At 41.0% G+C, this 19,833-nt stretch overlaps 1 protein-coding gene across 1 annotated transcript in view; it reads right to left on the bottom strand.

The window, feature by feature from the left end:
- Nucleotides 1-1,592: 1,592 nt before the first annotated feature.
- Nucleotides 1,593-19,833, bottom strand: part of SLC9C2 (solute carrier family 9 member C2 (putative)) — a 132,460-nt gene continuing 114,219 nt past the window's right edge. Inside the window, exons 22-26 of the mRNA XM_007947130.1 lie at nucleotides 19,007-19,174; nucleotides 15,863-15,994; nucleotides 10,258-10,443; nucleotides 7,433-7,520; nucleotides 1,593-1,609 (exon numbers count right to left, since the gene is read on the bottom strand). Of these exons, the coding sequence (XP_007945321.1) occupies nucleotides 1,593-1,609; nucleotides 7,433-7,520; nucleotides 10,258-10,443; nucleotides 15,863-15,994; nucleotides 19,007-19,174 (591 nt within the window). The remainder of the gene's footprint in view (nucleotides 1,610-7,432; nucleotides 7,521-10,257; nucleotides 10,444-15,862; nucleotides 15,995-19,006; nucleotides 19,175-19,833) is intronic.

Here is a 19,833-nt window from a genome sequence, read left to right as displayed (position 1 = left end):
AAGTTTCAGAGTTTCTTCTGACATCCATTTTGATCTTTTCTTCCTTTCCTGTTTTTTTTAATGACCTTTTGTTTTTTCATGTATGATGCTCTTGATGTCATCCCACAATTCCTCTGGTTTTCATTCAGTGGTGTTCAATGCATCAAATCTATTCTTCAGATGGTCTCTAAATTCAGGTGTGATATAATCAAGGTCATATTTTGGCTTTTGTGGGCTTCTTTTAATTGTCTTCAGCTTCACCATGAACTTGCATAGAAGCAATCGATGGTCTGTTCCACAGTCCTTGGCCTTGTTTTGCCTGAAGATACTGAGCTTCTCCATCACCTCTTTCCATAGATGTAGTTGATTTGATTTCTGTGTATTTTAACTGGTGAGGTCCACGTATATAGCAACTCTTTACGTTGTTAAAAAAAAAAGGTATTTGCAATGAATAAGTCATTGGCCTTGCAAAATTCTATCATGCAATCTCCAGTGTTGTTTCTATCTTCAAGGCCATATTTTCCACCTACTGGTGATTCTTCTTTGTTTCCAACTTTCGCATTGCAATAACTAGTAATAATCAATACATCTTGATTGCATGTTTGGGCAATTTCAGACTTTAGAAGTTGATAAAAATCTTCAATTTCTTCATCTTTGGCTTTAGTGGTTGGTGTATAGATTTGAATAATAGTAGTATTAATTTGTCTTCCTTGTAGACATATGGATATCATCATATCACTGACAGCACTGTATTTCAGGACAGATCTTGAAACAGTCTTTGTGGCAATGAATGCCATGCCATTCCTCTCCAATTTATTATTCCCGTCATAGTAGATCATATGATTGTCTGATTCAAAATGGCCAAAACCAGTCCATTTCAGCTCACTAATGTCTGGGATATCAGTCTTTATGCATTCCATTCCCTTTTTGACAACTTCCAGTTTTCCTATATTCATACTTCATACATCCCATGCTTTGATTATTAATGGATATCTGCAGCTGTTTCTTGACATTTTGGGTCATGCTCATCAGCAAATGGAGGTCCCTAAAGCTTTTCTCCATCCATGTCATTAAGATCCACTCTACTTTGAGGAAGCAGCTCTCTCTCAGTTGTATTTTGAGTGCCTTCCAACCTGAAGGGTTAATCTTCTGACATTATATGTTTCAGGGCTATTCATAAAGTTGTCCAGTAATATATCAGACAGTATTTCACTGCTATCCATAAGGTTTTCACTGGCCTATTCTTTGAGAAATGAATGGCCTCTTCCTTTTTAAGTCTGTGTTAGTCTGGAACCTCTGATGAAACCTGTCCACCACAGGTGACCTTGCTCGTATTTGAAATACTGGTGACATAGTCTCCAGCCTCACAGCAACATACAAGCCACCACAGTACAACAAATTTACAGACAAATGACGGAAGTTGCAGTTAAAAGTCTCTTTTCTCACCGCCTACATTTTGCTAACTTGACCTCATATTTATTTTAGCTATGCAGTTCAATAAGAAAAATCTTACAAAGTGCCAAACTTATTACCTCACTTTCTTTTCCCAGTATATTTTCTGTTGATCCTCTATTGTTTTCATTGGTTAAAGCAAAAAACAACAGGAAGGTTGACTAGGCCAATCCAAATACTTGCATTAAACAGAAAAACTAAATTAGGAATTTAAGAGTAAAGGTGACAGGTGACTATTTTGCTTTTCCCTGCATGTCTCCTCTTTCCTTTCTCCCTTTCAACTGGGGTCTTTGTTTTCTTCCCCTAAGTAGGTTTGTGATAGGCTCCCAAAAGTCTAATATGGGGGCTGACAAACTCAAACTGAGAGCAAGCAGGCCACATATAATATTAAGTAAGCAGAATATAAGGCAAGAGGGAACTATGTGAACTGAGGCAAACTGGAGAGTATCAGCTTCTTCTGTAGAAGCTGGACAATACTCAGCTCAATCTGATTTTTGCCACATATAGGAACAAGGGCCAAGTGTTAGAAAACCTGATTTTTCATGAAAAGCTAAAGAATCTGGATCTTCATGTGAAATTTCTGTATGTTTATACTTGGCAAGTAATTGAAAAAATTTTTTTTTAAAGAAAACATGTGTTAGGGACAAATCCACTGTACTGACTGGAACCTGTCCATTGGCCTACTCTTTGTGACTTTTGTCCGAAATCATTGAGGGAATAACCCACTGCCATCAAGTCATTTCTGACTCATAGTGACCCTATAGGACAGAGTAGAACTGCCCCATGAGGTTTCCAAGACTATAAATCATTATGGAAGCAGATTGCCTCATCCAAGACTGTAAATCATTATGGAAGCAGATTGCCTCATCTTTCTCCCACAGAGCTGCTGATGTGTTCGAACTGCCAAATTTTTGGTTAGCAGCCAAACACTTTAACCACTCAGTGATGTATTCCCTCAGGCCTCAAAAGTAGTTCAGAAGGCCCAAGGAGGAAGAGAGAGCTTTTGGCCCAAGAACAGCTGAGACTTGTGGCCTGCTTCCTAGAAATGCTTAAGATCTCTGACTTAATAGCCCTCAGGATGCCCCAAGGGGACCGATGCCTTGCCAGACATCTGTGCCCCAGAGTGCTATGGAACCAGCAGAGCAGCAGACCTATCTGTCTAAATTGTCAGCTTGGATAGATGACTCATGAGCAGAGGGGGCTTCCTAAATCATGACAATATAACCCCAGAACAGGAGATGGAAAGTGGAAAGTTATAGAATAACTGAGTTGAATCACTGCTAGGGTAGAAGTGTAATTACTTCCTTAATGCTTGTCTTTCCTTCCACACTATGAGCTCCACAAGAGCAAGGACCATGTTTGGCTTGCTCATTTGCTAGTGCTTGGCCCACGCCTAGCATACAATGTGTGAGCAACACTGTGTGGCTGCATTTTATAAGGATCATGCAAGTATAAAATAGTGAGATATAAAATAGTGACAAAGTTTCACTCTATAGACACAATTTGAAATCATATAAATCTCCCCCAAATTATCAATGCATTAAGAATTGTATATTGTCTGGCAATATACAATGTACAGTACTCTGGGAGGTCACATGGATTGTAAACACCACAATGGTACAGAGTGGTGAAAGAAATCCAGGATGACTCTGTATTTTCAAGCTGGGGCATTCAAGAGAATGGTTAGATCAGGCTTACTAGGATAGGGAGGCTGAGCATTCAATGAAAGATCTTGAATGCAGATAGCAAGATCTCCTATGTGGTCTTCTCTGTAGTATTCTATAATGCTGTGGCGTTTACATTAACTTTACCCAAAGAATTTGATCTTTTTCCCTTGTTCCTGAGAGACAACCTCTAAAACTTTGGAATTTCTCCAGTAATCAAGTATTTCTGATGCCCACCAGCCACTCTGTGGAAGGAAGACTGGACAATCTACTTCTGTAAAGATTTACTGCCTCAGAAACCCAGAGGGGGTCACTATGAGTCAGAATCAACTTGATGGCAGTGAGTTTGGTTTGGTTTTTTGCCAGACCACATCTAGTCTAACAGGTTATGCTAATGAGGTGACTCTTAGGTGGGACATGGCTAAGCCAGTTCAACCGTGGGAATCACCTCAAACGTGAGAATCACCTCATGGTATCAATTGATCTCAGGCAGAGGGGCTGGAGTTTAAATTTTGTGATAAGACCCCCAATGAAAATTTTAGACATGGAAGCTACATGGACTTCCTGAACAGTGAAAGACATCATTGCATGTGGGAAGGTAGTGTGTTCCTTTTTGGGGCACATAAGCTTCATGTTATCAACCTTCCCAAGCCTCACCCTATGCATCTCTTCATTTGTATCTTTGCTGCTGTGATAAAACTAACTGCAAGCAAAGCAGTATCCTTGAGTTCTGTGAGTTGTTCTAGTGAATTATTGAACCTAGGGAAGTACTGGATTAGCAAGTAGTAAGTGTGGTGGCTTGGGACTCTTAAGATTGTGGTTGGCATCCTCAAGGGAAAACTGAATTTGCAGCCAACAGGTCATAAATGAGGGTGCTGTATGGATTCCCAACCTTGTGACTGGCTTCTGAAGTTTTGAGCAGACCTGGTAGTCTGGAGGCCTGTATCCTTTAACTTGTGAGATCTGACCTAGTTCCAGATAGTTCAGGTCAGCGGAAGAAGTGATGCATGTACAGCTTCTGTCATAACAGATGTGGAGGGAAATGAGAAATGAGATTTTGATTTATGCTGATTATTATCCATGCAAATGCATTGCACTATGATACATGCAATTAGAAATGTAAAAATGGTTAAGTGCTGGGCTACTAACCAGAAGGTTGGTGGTTTGAACCCACCAGCCACTGCATTGGAGAAAGATGTAGCAGTATGCTTCTGCAAAGTTTACAGCCTTAGAAACCCGATGGGGCAGTTCTACTCTGTCCTATAGGATGGCTATGAGTCGGAATTGACTTGATGGCAACTATATGTTTGGTATCATTACTTAGGGAGCTCTGGTGGCATAGTGCCTAAGGCATTTGACTGCTAACCAGAAGGCTGGCGGTTCAAACCCACCAGCCACTCCTCTGAAGGAAGGTTGGGCAATCTACTTCTGTAATGATACTGCCTCAGAAACCCAAGGCGAGGTCGCTATGAATCAGATCCAACTCGACAGCAGTGAGTTTGGTTTTTTGGTTTATAGTTATTCATTGTTGTTGTATATGCTGTTGAGTCAGACCGGACTCATAGTGACCCTTCCTTGGGTTTCTGAAGCAGTATCACTATGGAAGTAGATTGCCCAACCTTCCTTCTGAGGAGTGGCTGGTGAGTTTGAACTGCCAGTCTCCTGGTTAGCAGTCAAGTGCCTTAGGCACTACACTACCAGAGCTCCCTATAGTTACTTAGCGACTATCAAAATGCACCTTAATGCACAAGAGGTAAAGACAACAAAGATAAACACTTTTACATATAAAATATTGCATTATTAGTAATAACAAACATTAATCTACAGGCAGATACATAGGTAGACAGGATAAATGATCTGGTATGTCTAGGCAAAAGGGAATATGCCCATGACCACATATAAGCTTAGCAAACAATATTTTACATATGTATTTGTCTATGTTATAAGAATGTCCATATAAATTGAACTAAGGAGGCAAAGTTATGATAACTTCTTAGCCACAGCCAGTGACCCTGAGGGAGTGAGCTGTTGGGCTTGTGGGCTTGGAACTATGTTCTTGGAGGACAATCAAGCTCAATTGGCATAACATACTACACAAATACATTGTTCTACATCCTACTTTGGTATGTATCAATTAGGGTCCTAAAAGCTTTCAAGTGGCCACCTAAAATGCAAGAATTGTTCTCTCCTCCTTTGGAGCAACAAAGAATGAAGAAAACTAAAGATGCGTGGAAATATTAGTTCCAGGGACTAGTGGACCATGAAAACCTCAGCCTACATGACCCTGAGAACAGAACTAGATGGTGCTCTGCTGCTATTGTGAACCACTCAGGGATTAAAATAGGAGATCCTGGATACAGTGGGAGAAGAATGTGGAAGAAAACTCAAAATCATTAAAAAAAAAAAAAAAAATTAACCAGACTTACTGGTCTGATAGAGATTGGTGAAACCTGAGACTGTGACCTCTAGGCACCCTTCAGGACTGAAATTGAACTCACTCCTGTGGCTTCCAGCCAAACAATAGACAGGTATATAAGGTGAACATTTACACCAGGTTGGTACACTCCTCTGAACAATCAACCATGGGAGATCAGAAGGTGCAAAAAGGACATACAGGTGGCATCTTCCTCTGACTTCCTTCAGCCTCATGAGGAGGAAGCAGATAACCCAGGGCTTATTGCTATTAGGCCTGACATGCTGCCACCCTCCATTCTTCCTGCCAATTCTGATACCAGCTGTCCCTCCCATGGCACTCACTACATCTCTGCTGGGTTTGATAATTCATTGCAATGGCCACACAGAACTCACAGATAACACTCACAATTATAGGGTTTATTAGGGAATTAAGAGGCTACAATTCAGGTTCAGGAATGTGCTCAGGATACAATTCTTTGATCAGGACCGTCTCCCCTCTGCTACACCCACAGACACACCTCTCTGGCCCTTGGCCCCTTGGCCTGGCCTCTGCCCTGCTCAGGCAAGTATTACAAAACTCTTTGTGCTCTGCCAATAGGTACACCTACGTGTACTCCACTCCACCAGCCAGCCTCCTGCCCAAGGGCACTCAGCTTTCTTACTCCATGGGCTGGCAAGGCTGCCGCTCTGTCTTGTGCTTCTTGATTCCATTGTCACCATCTACATGCTGGAGCATCTCTACTAGGATGTCTTTGCCAAGGAGGTCCAGTACAGGGATCTTGGGTCCAAGGACATGCTCCATGTGACCTCTAGTTCTTCTCTCCTGATGGAGTGAGATCCCCCCTTCTGCTTCCAGGAAGGCTCATTTTAAGCCTGCAGAGTGACAAAACTAACCAATCCCAACCTTAGAGTTCCATAAACCTTCTTTGCATGATTCTACCCAGTAATCTGGTGGAAGTTACACAGACTATGACTAAAAAAGCCATACTAAATAATTCAGTGCACCACAGAAAAGCAGTATTTGCATGGGGAGATAGCTCAAAGAGCAGAAATGCACAGGAAAGAAGGACACGGGGAAAAGGTAACCACAGGGAGGAAGTGGGAAGAGAGCTGTTACATTATGGGATTGCAATCAATGTCATGAAACAAAAAGTGTATGAACTGTTGTATGGAAAATATATTTGTTCTGTAAACTTTCACCCAAATCCCAATTAAGAAAAAAAAAAAAAGGCAACTCTAAGTAAGTGATTTGAGTAGTGGCTGTGACCGTGGTTTGGAATACTCAAAGAGCATGGATCAGGTTCCATATTCCTTCAGCTCAGTTGGGAGCAAATCAGCTCCCCATACTTGGACCCACTGTGAAAGGGACTCTTCCCTCTCCTTTCTTGCTGTGCTTCCTACAACACAGGTGTGGCTCCAGGGCAGGAGCAAAACAACAGAAGCTGCTCTCTCTGTCAATAGGTGGAAGGAGGGATATAGGAGATAAGGGAGCCACTTGGATCTCAGTATCTGGAAGTCTCTAACATGGGACTTCTCAAAAGCTGTGTGGCAACCAGGGAGAGCCCAAGAATGGGGTTTCTTCTGAAAGTTTATTTCAGTAACACTGAAAGAGGTTGACAAATGATAAACCCACACATACCAAAAAAAGACCAAATTCACTGCTGTTGAGTCAATTCGACTCATAGCGACCCCTCCTTGGGTTTCCAAGATGGTATCTCTAGGGAAGTAGATTGCCTAATCTTCCTTCTGAGGAGTGACTGGTGGGTTGGAACTGCCAGCCTTCTGGTTAGCAGTCAAATGTCTTAGGCACTACGCCACCAGAGCTCCACAATACTCCCTCAAATAATTTTCTTAGAACTAAATGAAACACATATCAAAGTTCCTTCTCAATCATTTTCTTACACCAAAGAGTTATCCCTTACCTGTGACTGTGGTGTTATTATTAACATTGTTGGCAGGTTCAGATGCTAAGATAATCAGCAACTTGCTTAACTCTGAAGTCCCCTGAAGCTAAAGGAGAAAAATCAAATTTAGTCAAAAGAGCTGATCTCTAAGGGGACTGTTTCCTACCATTTCTAAAGAATATTTTAAAAATCAGCCAAAATCAAGAATAGGCCTCCAGCCTCAGTTCTATCTTTTTCATTTTAATTTTAAATCCTCTTTTATATTGTTCCATGAAGTCTTGACCATATATCTTTTGCATACTTATAAACACCAGAAATGAAATTTTGAGACGGATTGACACAATGGTCTCAAGTATGGCAACAATGGTGAGGAAGGCCCAGGCCCAGGTAATATTTCACTCTGTTGTACATAAGGTCTCTATGAGTCAGGGCTGATTCCACAGCACCTAACAACAACACTTGCGACTAGATTGGAAATTCTTAGTCTGGAAAATATGGACCCCCAGAAGTTATCTCACTTCTATGTTGATGGTCCAGGGCTCAGGCCCAGCTTTCACAGAACATCAGGACTGTCTGTCTTTCTCAGAGTTTTTGCCCCATGTCTCACAAAATCAGACCTCCTAAAAGGAGCTCTAGTGGTGTAGTGAATAAAGCATTTGGCTGCTAACCAGAAGGTTGGTGGTTCAAACCCACCAGCTACTTTGCTGGAGGAAGATGAGGCAATCTACTTACATAAAGATTTACAGCCTTGGAAACCTAACGGGGGTTGACTTTGATCAGAATCCCTTCAATAGCAGTGGTTTTTAGAGTGCAAATAATGTAGCAGTAATACTGCTACCATCATTTTTAGATACCGCTTATTATCTCATTTGATCCTTACAATAACCTGATGAGATGGCTGCTGCTATTATCCCCACTTTATGAATAGGAAACTGAGGGTCAGAAAGTTTAAGCAACTTGCCTGTGCTCATACAACTAGTGGGCAAAAGGGTCAGGTATTAAATCCAACTGTGCCTGACTCCAAACCCCGGTCTCTTAACAAACTGAACCCTTGCCTCTTACACCCACCCCTCATTTCAAAGTCATTGCATTTTCTATTAAAAACATTTAAATTACCTTCACCCTCAGAACTGTGGAAAGGTTCAAAATAAGAATGCCATGGAATGAGGCAATTTTATTATTTAGGAGTTTGTGCCAATTTTTCCAGGACATAAATTTTAATTTAACTAATGATCATGCACAGCCTGAATAGACAGAAAGGGTCTCTCCCAAAGGGGAGAAAATTATTACCAGATTAAAGAAATGTCACTTAGACTCTTCTCTTGGCTTCTTCATCCTCCCCATTCCTCGGCTCCACCTTCCAGTTACCCCTGTGGCCCAAAGGCAGGCAGCTTGGCCTATTGATGAGCTTGCTTCTACCCTTCCCAGTCCCTGTTATGCCCTAGCTGTTCACACTTTCCTCTTTCTTACAAAGGCATAGAGCCACGAGGCCCAGGGCAAAAGATCCACATCAAGATGTGCCCACAGCTCCTAAAGTGGCAACAAAGTGGCTATGGCCCCTATTCAATTCCCTTCTTAAAAACTAGTGCAGATGCTTCCTAGGTCATGCTAGCATGTGGCATTGTTGCTTAGTGTGAACTAGGTAAAATACACCATCTCCTTCCTGGAGAAAGGTTTCCACACCAGAGCAAATGGCCTGGCAAGCAGAAAGCAGGCAGATTCTAACCCCAATTGCCCCTCAGTGGCATTCTTGTGTAGGGTACAGCCTGTACCACAGTACATAGAAGCCCTGGGTATGTTTTTATTGTTCTGTTAAGGGCTGGTGAGGGCTGGTGGTTACAGGGTCTCTACTGGTTAAATTTCTTTTTCAAGGTTGTTAGTTGAATTTTAACAGCAACTAAAACAAAACAAACAAACAAAAAAACATTGCCATTGAGTCAATTCTGACTCATAGCAACCCTACAGGACAGAGTAGAACTGCCCCCATAGGCATTCCAAGACTATAATCTTTAAAAAGCTGACTGCTATATTTTTCTTCCACAGAGCAGCTGGTGGGATCAAATCATGCACCTTTCAGTTGGCAGCTGACTGCTTTTAACCACGGCACCTCCAGGGCTCCTATAACATCACTTAAACAAAATAAAACCCTCAAAACTCACTGCCATCGAGTCTATTTTGACTCATAACAGCCCCCATTGGGTTTCCAAGGTTGTAGATCTTTATGGAAGCAGACAGCTTCATATTTCTTCCACAGAGCAGCTGGTGGCCTCAAACCACTGCTCTTTTGGTTAACAGTCAAATGCCTTAACCACTACACCACCAGTAACATCACTTAGGGACACCTTAATGGTCTCTTAACAAACTAAACCCTTGCTCTTAACCTCATGTTTCATTTCAAAGCTAAACAAATTTTCTTTGGGTAGTGCAAATGCTTAAGCACCCAACTACTAGTCAAAAGGCTGGTAGTTCTAACACACCCACAGGCACCTCGAGAGAAAGACCTGACAGTCTGCTTCTGAAAGGTCACAGCCTTGAAAACCCTATAAAGCAAAACAAATGAAACCCACTGACACTGAGTCGATTCCAACCCATAGTGATCCCCCCATTGGGTTTCTGAGGCAGTAAATCTTTATGGAAGTAGATAGCCTGGTCTTTCTTCTGCAGAGTGGCTGGTGGTTTTGAACCACCAACCTTCTGGTTAGCAGTCAAATGCCTTAGGCACTGCACCACCAGGGGTCTTTGAAAACTCTATGGAGCAGTTCTACTCTGCACACAGGAGGTTGCGATGAGCAATAGTAACTAACAAAAACAAGGGGTTCCTTGAAGAGCAAATAACTCCTTACCTGCTCACAGCTTTTAGGTATCATAAAAGGGGCAAAATAGTGCTTCTCTGTCTTCATATCAATTACACTGCCATACACAATAATAACAAATTTTATGGTCACCTTATCAATTATCATTTCATTATAGCTTGATAAAGTCTCCACATAGGCATGGTTGGATTCCACACACTTCTGAAATGTTAAGTCCTACAATGAAATTACATTTTCTATAAATCATACAAATTGACATGTTTGGAACAAAGCAAATTCACCACTCTATCTGAGTTTGTTGAGGGTGTCAGAAGGCATATGAACCCTGGGATCTATAGACAGATTTTATCTAGAGTTTGGAATGACCTTTGATAAGATTCTCAATTCAGTTTTTATGTTGTTACTGTTTAGTGGCCTCAAGGGTTTTTGCCCAGCCCTGACTTTGGGGCTTGCAGGAGCTCTCAGCCATCCACTTCAGGGTGCTTGGCTCTTCCTCCTGTGTTTCTAATTGCACAGGAACCAGAGTCTGAAAGAGCTTGTATGTCAGTAACTTAAGGTCCCATATGACAAATGAGCAAACAATAAACAAAAGCCAAAACAAAGCAAAACACTGAGTCTAATTCAAGACTCAGAATCATAGAATTTCAGAGCTGGAAAGGAACTTGGAGTTCAGTCTGACTTAGGAATCTTCTGGTCAGTGCCCTGATAGGGTGCCCTGCTCAAGTGGAACACCTCCAGCAATAGGAAGTTCACAGCAACATGCCCCAGCCCTTGGTCCCCCATTTTCAACAGGTAAATCAAACACTTACTCAATGAGGGCACAACTGGGATACAACAAAAACTTTAGAAAAGTAGCAAACTTATTTAAAATTTTGTAAGCAGAAACATCTAAAAAATAAGCTATTTTGGCGTAAAAATGTTTTGTACTGTATGGTTTAGAGATGTGGGGTAGCGTAATATTTTCAGTGCCTAGCTCTGGTAGCATAGTGGCTAAGGCACTTGACTGCTAACCAGAAGGCTGGAGGTTCAAACCCACCAGCCACTCCTCGGAAGGAAGATGGAGCAATCTACTTCCATAGTGATACTGCCTCGGAAACCCAAGGAGGGGTCGCTATGAGTCGGGTCTGATTCCACGGCACATAACAACAACAACAACAGGGATTCTAAAAAGTCTTAATTGAGCTCTGGGAGTCATTACTGTTGGCTAGTTCTTTATGGACAAAGATAAGAAGACATCAAAGTGTTAATTAGAGATTCTGTGAAGAGTAAAATTGAGGGTAGAAAAATTATTTTTTGTACCCATAATATCTAAGTTATATAATGAATATGTTTTTAAGGCCAGGGGCTGAGGTAAGCAGGCCCAGGGTTCAGGGACTGTTTTTGCTTGGGGGTGGCTCTGTTTTTAAGGCCAGGGTCAATGTAGGCTGGCCCAGGGCTTGGGGGCTACTTTTCACCTGGGAGCAGCTCTATTTTAAGGCCAGGCAGGGCCTGAGGTAGGTGGGCCCAGTGCTCAGGAACTGCTTTTCGCTTGGTGGTGGCTCAGGACCTGAGGTAGTCAGGACTGCGGTTCATGGGATGCTTTTTGCTTGGGGGTGGCTCTTTTTAAGGCCGGGGCCCGAGATAAGTGGGCACAGAGACTGGGGGCTGCTTTCACTTGGGGGCAGCTCTATTTTAAGGCCAGGACCCAAGGTAGGCAGGCACAGAGGGGTTAGGAACAACTAAGGGACACGAACTTGTCTGTGAGTTTGTCTTCCTGTGGTGGCTTATGTGTCGCTGTAAGGCTGGAGGCTATGTCACCAGTGTTGCAAAATGCCGGCAGGTTACCCATGGTGGACAGGTTTCACCAAAGCTTCTGGGCTAAGACAGACATGGAAGAAAGGAGAGGCCATCCAGTTCTCAAAGAATTGGCCAGTTAAAACCTTATGAATAGCAGTGAAACATGTCTGATATATTACCGGAAAACTTTATGAATAGCCCTGAATGGGCTTTTTATAACAACATAAGCAATGGCTATACACATGGACTTCACCAGATGGAATACACAGGAATCAGATTGACTACATCTGTGTCAAGAAGTGATGGAGAAATTCAATATCTATGGCCAAAACAAGGCCAGGAGCTGATTGTGGAACAGACCATCAACTGCTCATATGCAAGTTCAACTTAAAGTTGAAGACAAGTAAAACAAGTCCACGAGAGCCAAAATGTGACCTTGATAATATCCCTCCCAAATTAAGAGACCATTTAAAGAATAGACTTGATGCATTGAACACCAGTGACCGAAAACCAGAGGAATTGTGGGATGACATAAGAAACATCATCCATAAAAAAAAGAGGTCATTAAAAAGATAAGAAAGGAAGAAAAGACCAAAATAGATGTCAAAAGAGATCCTGAAACTTGCCCTTGAGCAAAGAGTAGCTAAAGCAAATGGAAGAAATGACAAGATAAAAGAGCTGAACAGAACATTTCAAAGAGCAACTCAAGAAGACAAAGCCAATTACTATAATGAAATGTGCAAAGACCTGGAGTAAGAAAATCAAAAGGGAAGAACATGCTCAGCATTTCCCAAGCTGAAAGCACTGAGGGAAACATTTAAGCCTCGAGTTGCAATACTGAAAGATTCTATGGGCAAAATATTGAATGATGCAGGAAGCATCAAAAGAGGATGGAAGGAATACACAGTCACTGTACTAAAAAGAATTGGTCAATGTTCATCTATTTCAGGAGGTGGCATATGATCAAGAGCCAATGGTATATAAGGAAGAAGTCAAAACTGTACTGAAGGAACTGGTGAAGAACAAGTCTCCAGGAATTGACAGAATACCTATTGAGATGTTTCAACAAATGGATGCCCCACTAGAGACACTCACTCAGCTATGCCAAGAGATCTGGAAGACCAACTGTCTGGAAGAGAACCATATTTGTACACATTTTAAAGAAAGGTTATCCCAAAGAATGTGGAAATTATCTAACAATAGCACTGATATCACTTGCAAGTAAAATCTTACTAATGATAATTCAAAAACAGTTGTAGCAGTATATTGACAGAGAGCTTCCAGAAATGCAAGCTGGATTCAGAAGGGGATGTGGAGCGGGGGATATCATAGCTGATGTCAAATGGATCTCAGCTGAAAGCAAAGAATACCAGAAGGATGTTTACTTGTGTTTTATTGACTATGCAAAGGCATTTGATTGTGTGGATCATAAAAAATTACAGATAACTTTGAGAAGAAAGGGAATTCCAGAACTTACTTGATTATACTCACAAGGAATCTGTACATAGATCAGGAGGCTATTGTTCTAACACAACAAGGAGATACCGCATGGTTTAAAATCAGGAAGGGAGTGTGTCAGAGTTGTATCTTTTCACCATACTTATTCAACTTGTAAACTGAGCAATAATCTGAGAAGCTGGACCATATGAAGAAGAAAATGGTATCAGGATTGGAGAAAGGCTTATTAACAACCTGCAATATGCAGATGACACAACTTTGCTTGCTGAAAGTAAGGATGACATAGAGCACTTACTGATGAAGATTAAAGACTACAGAGTGCCCTATAGATTACACCTCAACATACAGAAAACAAAAATGCTCACAACTGGACCAATAAGCAGCATCATGATACCTGGAGAAAAGATTGAAATTGTCAAAGGCTTCATATTACTTGGTTCTACAATCAACACCAATGGAAGCAGCAGTCAAGACATCAAAAGACGTATTGCATTGGGCAAATCTGTTGCAAAAGATCTCTTTCAAGCACTGAAGAACAAAGATATATCCTCAAAGACTAGGATGAGCCTAACCCAAGCCATGGTATTTTCAATTGCCTCATATGCATGTGAGAGCTGGACAATGAGTAAGGAAGACTGAAGAAGAATTGATGCTTTTGAGTTTGGTGTTGGTGAAGAAAACTGAAAGTACCATGGACTGCCAAAAGAAGTAACAAATCAATCCTGGAGGAAGTGTAGCCAGAATGCTCCTTGGAAGCAAGAATGGCCAGACTTCGTCCTACCTACTTTGGTCATGTTGTCAGAAGGAACCATTCCCTAGAGAAGGATATCATGCTTGGTAAAGTGGAGGGTCAACAAAGAAGGGGAAGGCCATCAACAAGACGGATTGACACAGTGGCTGCAACCATGGGCTCAGGTACAGCAAGGATCGTGAGGCTGGCACAGGAGCAGGCAGTATTTCATTCTGCTGTGCATAGGGTCGCTATGAGTCAGAGATGACATGACGGCATCTAACAATAACAACAACATAATGAATATGTACTGTTTGTTAATTAAAATATTTTTTAAAAGGATATTCACCTTAATAGAGTCAAGTCTGATTCCCTACAGTTTCAACGCATTTGGTCCTAATTTTCTCCTTTAGTTCCATATTAGATGCCAGACTTTCCTGTTTCTCACAAAGAGACAAGGAAAAAGGAAAACAGGAGACACTTATGTCCTCACCCCCTACACACAAAGTATTTTCTGAAAATTTCTATTGCTACATAGTAAAAGAAATATGACTAGCTTTATAGAATATGCTAATTTGTAAGCCCAATATTTATAGCCAGTCTCTCAATTCAATGAATATTGTAGAAATTCAGGTCTCCCACTTCTCCAGTTCCTGACTCATCTAAACTCACTGCCAATGAGTCGGATGCGACTCATAGTGACCCCTCCTTGGGTGTCCGAGGCAGTATCACTACAGAAATAGATTGCCCAATCTTTCTTCCGAGGAGTGCTAGTGGGTTTGAACCACCAGCCTTCTGGTTAGCAGTCAAATGCCTTAAGCACTACCCCACCAGAACTCCTACTTGACTCATAGTAGGAGCTCAAATAATTATTAAATAGGATACAAATTTGGGATTTTAAATGGTATCAGTCAAGGAACAGACTTGAACCACTACTTTTTGGCAAAAAAGTCAATAGAAGGGGTTCAGTCACTTCAATGAAGATTTTGCAAAGGCAAGAGTCTTATATTAACATAAGTAGAGTAGATTATAATAAACACCAGACTGAGACTTCATTAACACATTCTTATTGATGCTATGGGAAGTCCCTGGGTGGTGCAAACAATTCAGCATTTGACTACTAACTGAAAGGTTGTTGGTTCAAATCCACACAGAGAAGAAAAGCCTGGCAATCTGCTTCTGAAAACCCTATGGAATGTAGTTATACTCAGCACATATGGGGTCCCCATGAGTCAGAACTGATTTGATCATAACGGGAGCTCTGGTAACATAGTGCCTAGGCATTTGACTGTTAACCAGAAGGCTGGTGGTTCAAACCTATCAGCCACTCCTCGGAAGGAAGGTTGGGCAATCTACTTCTGCAGTGATACTGCCTTGGAAACCCAAGGAGAGGTTGTTCGGATCTGACTTGACGGCAGTGAGTTTGGTTGATTTGGTGGCTCTTGGGGATCTACTGACTTAACATTTTCTAAATCTACTTTTTTTTTTTTTTTAGGGATAATTTCAGGTAGCATGGGAAAAATAGTGACAAGAAAACCTATAACCTTGCAGGAAGTCAGGATAAGGGAGTGGTTAACCTTCCTTTCCATCTCTGTCTTAAAAACATAAAATACATTTTGTAAAACATACAGCAAATAAAAGTTCATTCACATTTTAATCATGTAATTTTACCTCATCAACGAGACTTGATTCAAAGTACTGAGAAGCAGTATGGAGAGCCAGCTTTAGCCATATTTTATATTCCAGAGATGGCCAGAAGACATCAAAGCCTTCATATAAATCCTCCAGGGAGATGAAGCAGGCCTAAAAAGTCACCAGGAGAGCAGCAAGATTTTTTTTTTCCCTGCACCACCATAAGCACTTAAAAATCATTTTATTGTGACATATAACAAATTTTCTCCAAAGTACATAAAACCTACAAACAATTAACCTATATTATTTAGATGCATACAGATTCAGGATCGTGATATCTTCTGGGGTTTTTGTTTGTTTGGTTTGGTTTGGGTTGTGGCTTAGGTGAAAGTTTACAATTCAACAGTTCATACATATTTTGTTTTGTAACATTAGTTGCAATTCCTTCAATGTAATACCACTCTTCCTACTTCCTCCCTGAGTTCCCCATACCTATAGGTCCTTTCTTCCTTCCCCTTGCTGCCTGCCTTCTGAGCTTTGTCTTGGGGCACATGCTGCCCTTTTGGTCTAATACGTTTAATTGTTCATCATGAGTGATATTGTTCACTTTATAGGTCTGTTGTTTGGCTGCAAGGTGATCCTTGGCAGTGGATTCAGTTCCAGGGTAGAAGGGCATATAAGGGTCACATTCTTGGAGGTTCCATCAGTCTCTTTCATACCAGTAAGTCTTTTTTTATGATTTTGAGTTTTGTTCTACATTTTTCTCTTATTCTGTACAGGATCTTCTGTAGTGCCATTAAGACCAGTTGGTAGTGGTAGCTGGGCACCATCTAGCTCTTCTGGTCTTAGGGTAGTAGAGGTTGGAGTTCATATGGTCCATTAGTCCTTTGATTAATTGTTTCCTTGAGTATTTGATTTTCTTCACTATTCTTTCCTCTACCTAGTTGCACCTTAAGGAGTTCTGGTGGGGTAGTGGTTAAGACATTTGACTGCTAACCAAAAGATTGTTGGTTCCAACCCACCAGCTGCTCAGTGGAAGAAAGATGAGGCTGGATGCTTCTGTAAAGATTTACACCTTTGGAAACCTAATGGGGGCTACTAGGAGTCAGAATCAACTCAATGGCAGTGAACTCTGAGTTGCACCTTAGATGGCCAATTACAAGCTTTTAAGATCACAGTCACTACTCATCAAAGTAGGATGTAAAACATTGTCTTTATGGACTATTTTATGCCACTTGACCTTGATGTCCTCTACAACTATAGTCCTGAGCCCCCAGGCCCTGCAACTCATTTCCTCAAGGTGTTTGGTTATGACTTATCCCTGTTTGCTCTGTTATGTTGTTGCTGTTGTTTGGTGCCATTGAATTGGCTCCGACTCATAGCGACCCTATGCACAACAGAATGAAGCACTGCCAGATCCTGTGCCAGCCTCACAATCTTTGCCATACTTGAGCCCATCACAGCAGCCACTCATGAGGGCCTTCCTTTTTTTGCATAGCCTCCTTTATCAAGCATGAGATCCTTCTCCAGGGAATGGTCCCTTCTGACAACATGGCCAAAGTAGGTAAAATTCAGGAGCCCAAGATTCAGGAACTAAGCCACATCAATATATCTATTTTCATTGCCACAGCATATAAAATAGCCTCAGCATTTGTCTCTAGAGGCAAATTGCTTACCTGATGAGAGGAGCTCTGGTGGCTCAATGACTAAGGCATCAGCTGCTGACCATAGAGTTGGTGGTTGGAACTCACCAGCCACTCTTCAGGAGAAAGATGAGGCAGTCTGCTTCCATAAAGATTTACAGCCTTGGAAACCCTATGGAGCAGTTCTACTCTGTCCTACAGAGTCTCTGTAAGTCAGAATCGACTCAATGGCAGTTGGTTTACTCTTTCAGAATTCAAGGTAAAGGAAATTCAGAGAATTCAATTCAGCCCTGTGACTCACTTCATGCCTTTTATCCTTTTCCAGAAATGAAGTAGTATGAAGTTGATGAAGAAACATTCCCTTCTGCTCAGACTCTGGGCCCTGTCGGATACATCTGACAGTCCCAAAAAGCAGACAACTCTGTACAAGCAGGAACCTTGGTACATTTGCATTTTGGTACCCCATTCCTAGTGGACAGTCCAGCCATTGATTTATGACGTAGGTAATTTCTTACTTAGCAAGTGGAAAATGCCTTGAAGAGTTTTTTAAAAAGCAAGGAAGTTTGCTTTTTTATTTTCCTTTTACAGCTGTTTTCAAATTATTTTTTTTCTGTTAAATATTTTATTGTGTTTTATGTGAAAGTTTACATAGCAAATTAGATTGCCATTTAACAAGTTTTATACAAATTTTTCCATGACATTGGTTACATTTTTCACAATGTGACAACATTCTCATTATTTCCATTCTACTTGTTCTGCTTCCCTTAACCTAGATTCCCTGCCACTCCTTAGCTTCTCATCTGTTTTAGGGTTAATTATGACTATTTGGTCTCTTATAGTTGATTATTTAAGAGACCAAATTGATTATTTAAGAGACCAAATAGTGATACTGCCTGGGAAACCCAAGGAGGGGTCGCTATGAGTCAGGGCGGACTCAAGGCACATGACAACAACAACAAGTTGATTATTTAAAGGAGCACAGTACTCACAGTACTCATTGGCTTATTTTATAAGTCAGTCTATTGTTTGGATGAAAGGTGACCCCTGGGAGTTTCAAGTTCAAACGGTGCCTTAGGGCAATGGGAGTTGCTATGGTCTCTATCAGTCCAGTTAAGCCTGGTTTGGTCTTTTTTAGGAATTTAAATAAACAAGTATTCTTAAAAACAAACAAACAAACAAAAAACCTGCTCTCATAATGGAGACCATTTATTGAGCACCTACATGGGCCAGATACTTACAAAGACTTTTTCCCAATCTTCATTGCATCAAATGGTAGGTATTTGCTCTGTGTAATAAATTTGGATGCTGAGACTTAAGGAGGTTAAATAACTCACCCACGACTCCATAGCAGGATACGGTAAAGTTCAATAGTCTAGATGTGAGACACTAAACCAGCATTCTCTCACCTAGTCCACGTTTTCTCCCAATAGCTGGTTGGATAATTAAACATTATATCAGAAACCAAAGGAAGAAAGGATGCTGGTGTTCCTTATTTACTTGAAGAATTAACTAACAACAATATAGAGAACCAGCTTCTTACTTGTAAAGTAGTTTCACAAATGGCAGTATATTCACTTTCACGCTTAAGCAGACAGCTCAACTCCCCGATTATATCCCCACTAGTGCAGAACTCTGTAAACATAGCTTTGGATTCCCTGTCAGGCTTTAGGGTATTGTCTGTTCCAAAGGAAGGAGGTGAACCACGCAACTGCAAAGGAAAAAGAAAATGAGAAAGGGAAATAAGAAATTAAGCATCTTTTGGCAAACTATCAAGTCTCTGGGTGATGCAAACAGCTAATGGTATTGACTCCTATAATCAAAAACCTGGAGGTTTGCGTTCACCCTAAGGAATCTTGGAAGAGAGTTCTGATGGTCTCCATTAGAAAAAAACAGCCACTGAAAACACTATGAAGCACAGTTTTACTCTGACACACAAAGGTTACAGTGAATTGAAATCAACGCTATGACGATTGCATTTCTGACCAAACCACTGGCGTTCACCCTGTTTCTTGCAATTATTACACCAGAAGGAAAACATTCTTCATGAATCTTGTCAGGTGTGAAGGAAAAATCAGGCTTCACAAAAATCATGGCTTTTCCCACATTTCAACTCTCCAGGGAAAAGATTTGTTTTCAAACTTTAACTTTACAGATGATCCCCTATCTGCAACTTTCCACTCACACATTTTCGTACACAAAACTCCCATGTAAACTAGTAATTACAGTCTGTAAGTAACTCAGTCACTAATTCTGATTCCATTAGATATTCTTTTTTTTTTTTTAAATTTTATTTTGATTTGGGTGAAGATTTACAGAGTAAATTCACTTTTCATACAGCAGTTCACATATACTTTGTCTCATGTCATT

Source organism: Orycteropus afer, unplaced genomic scaffold (assembly GCF_000298275.1).
Source record: "Orycteropus afer afer isolate SDZICR_OR568_19922 unplaced genomic scaffold, OryAfe1.0 scaffold00175, whole genome shotgun sequence".
Lineage (NCBI taxonomy): Eukaryota > Metazoa > Chordata > Mammalia > Tubulidentata > Orycteropodidae > Orycteropus > Orycteropus afer.
Note: the sequence above shows the minus strand (reverse complement) of the source record. Positions and strands in the feature narration are given on the sequence as shown.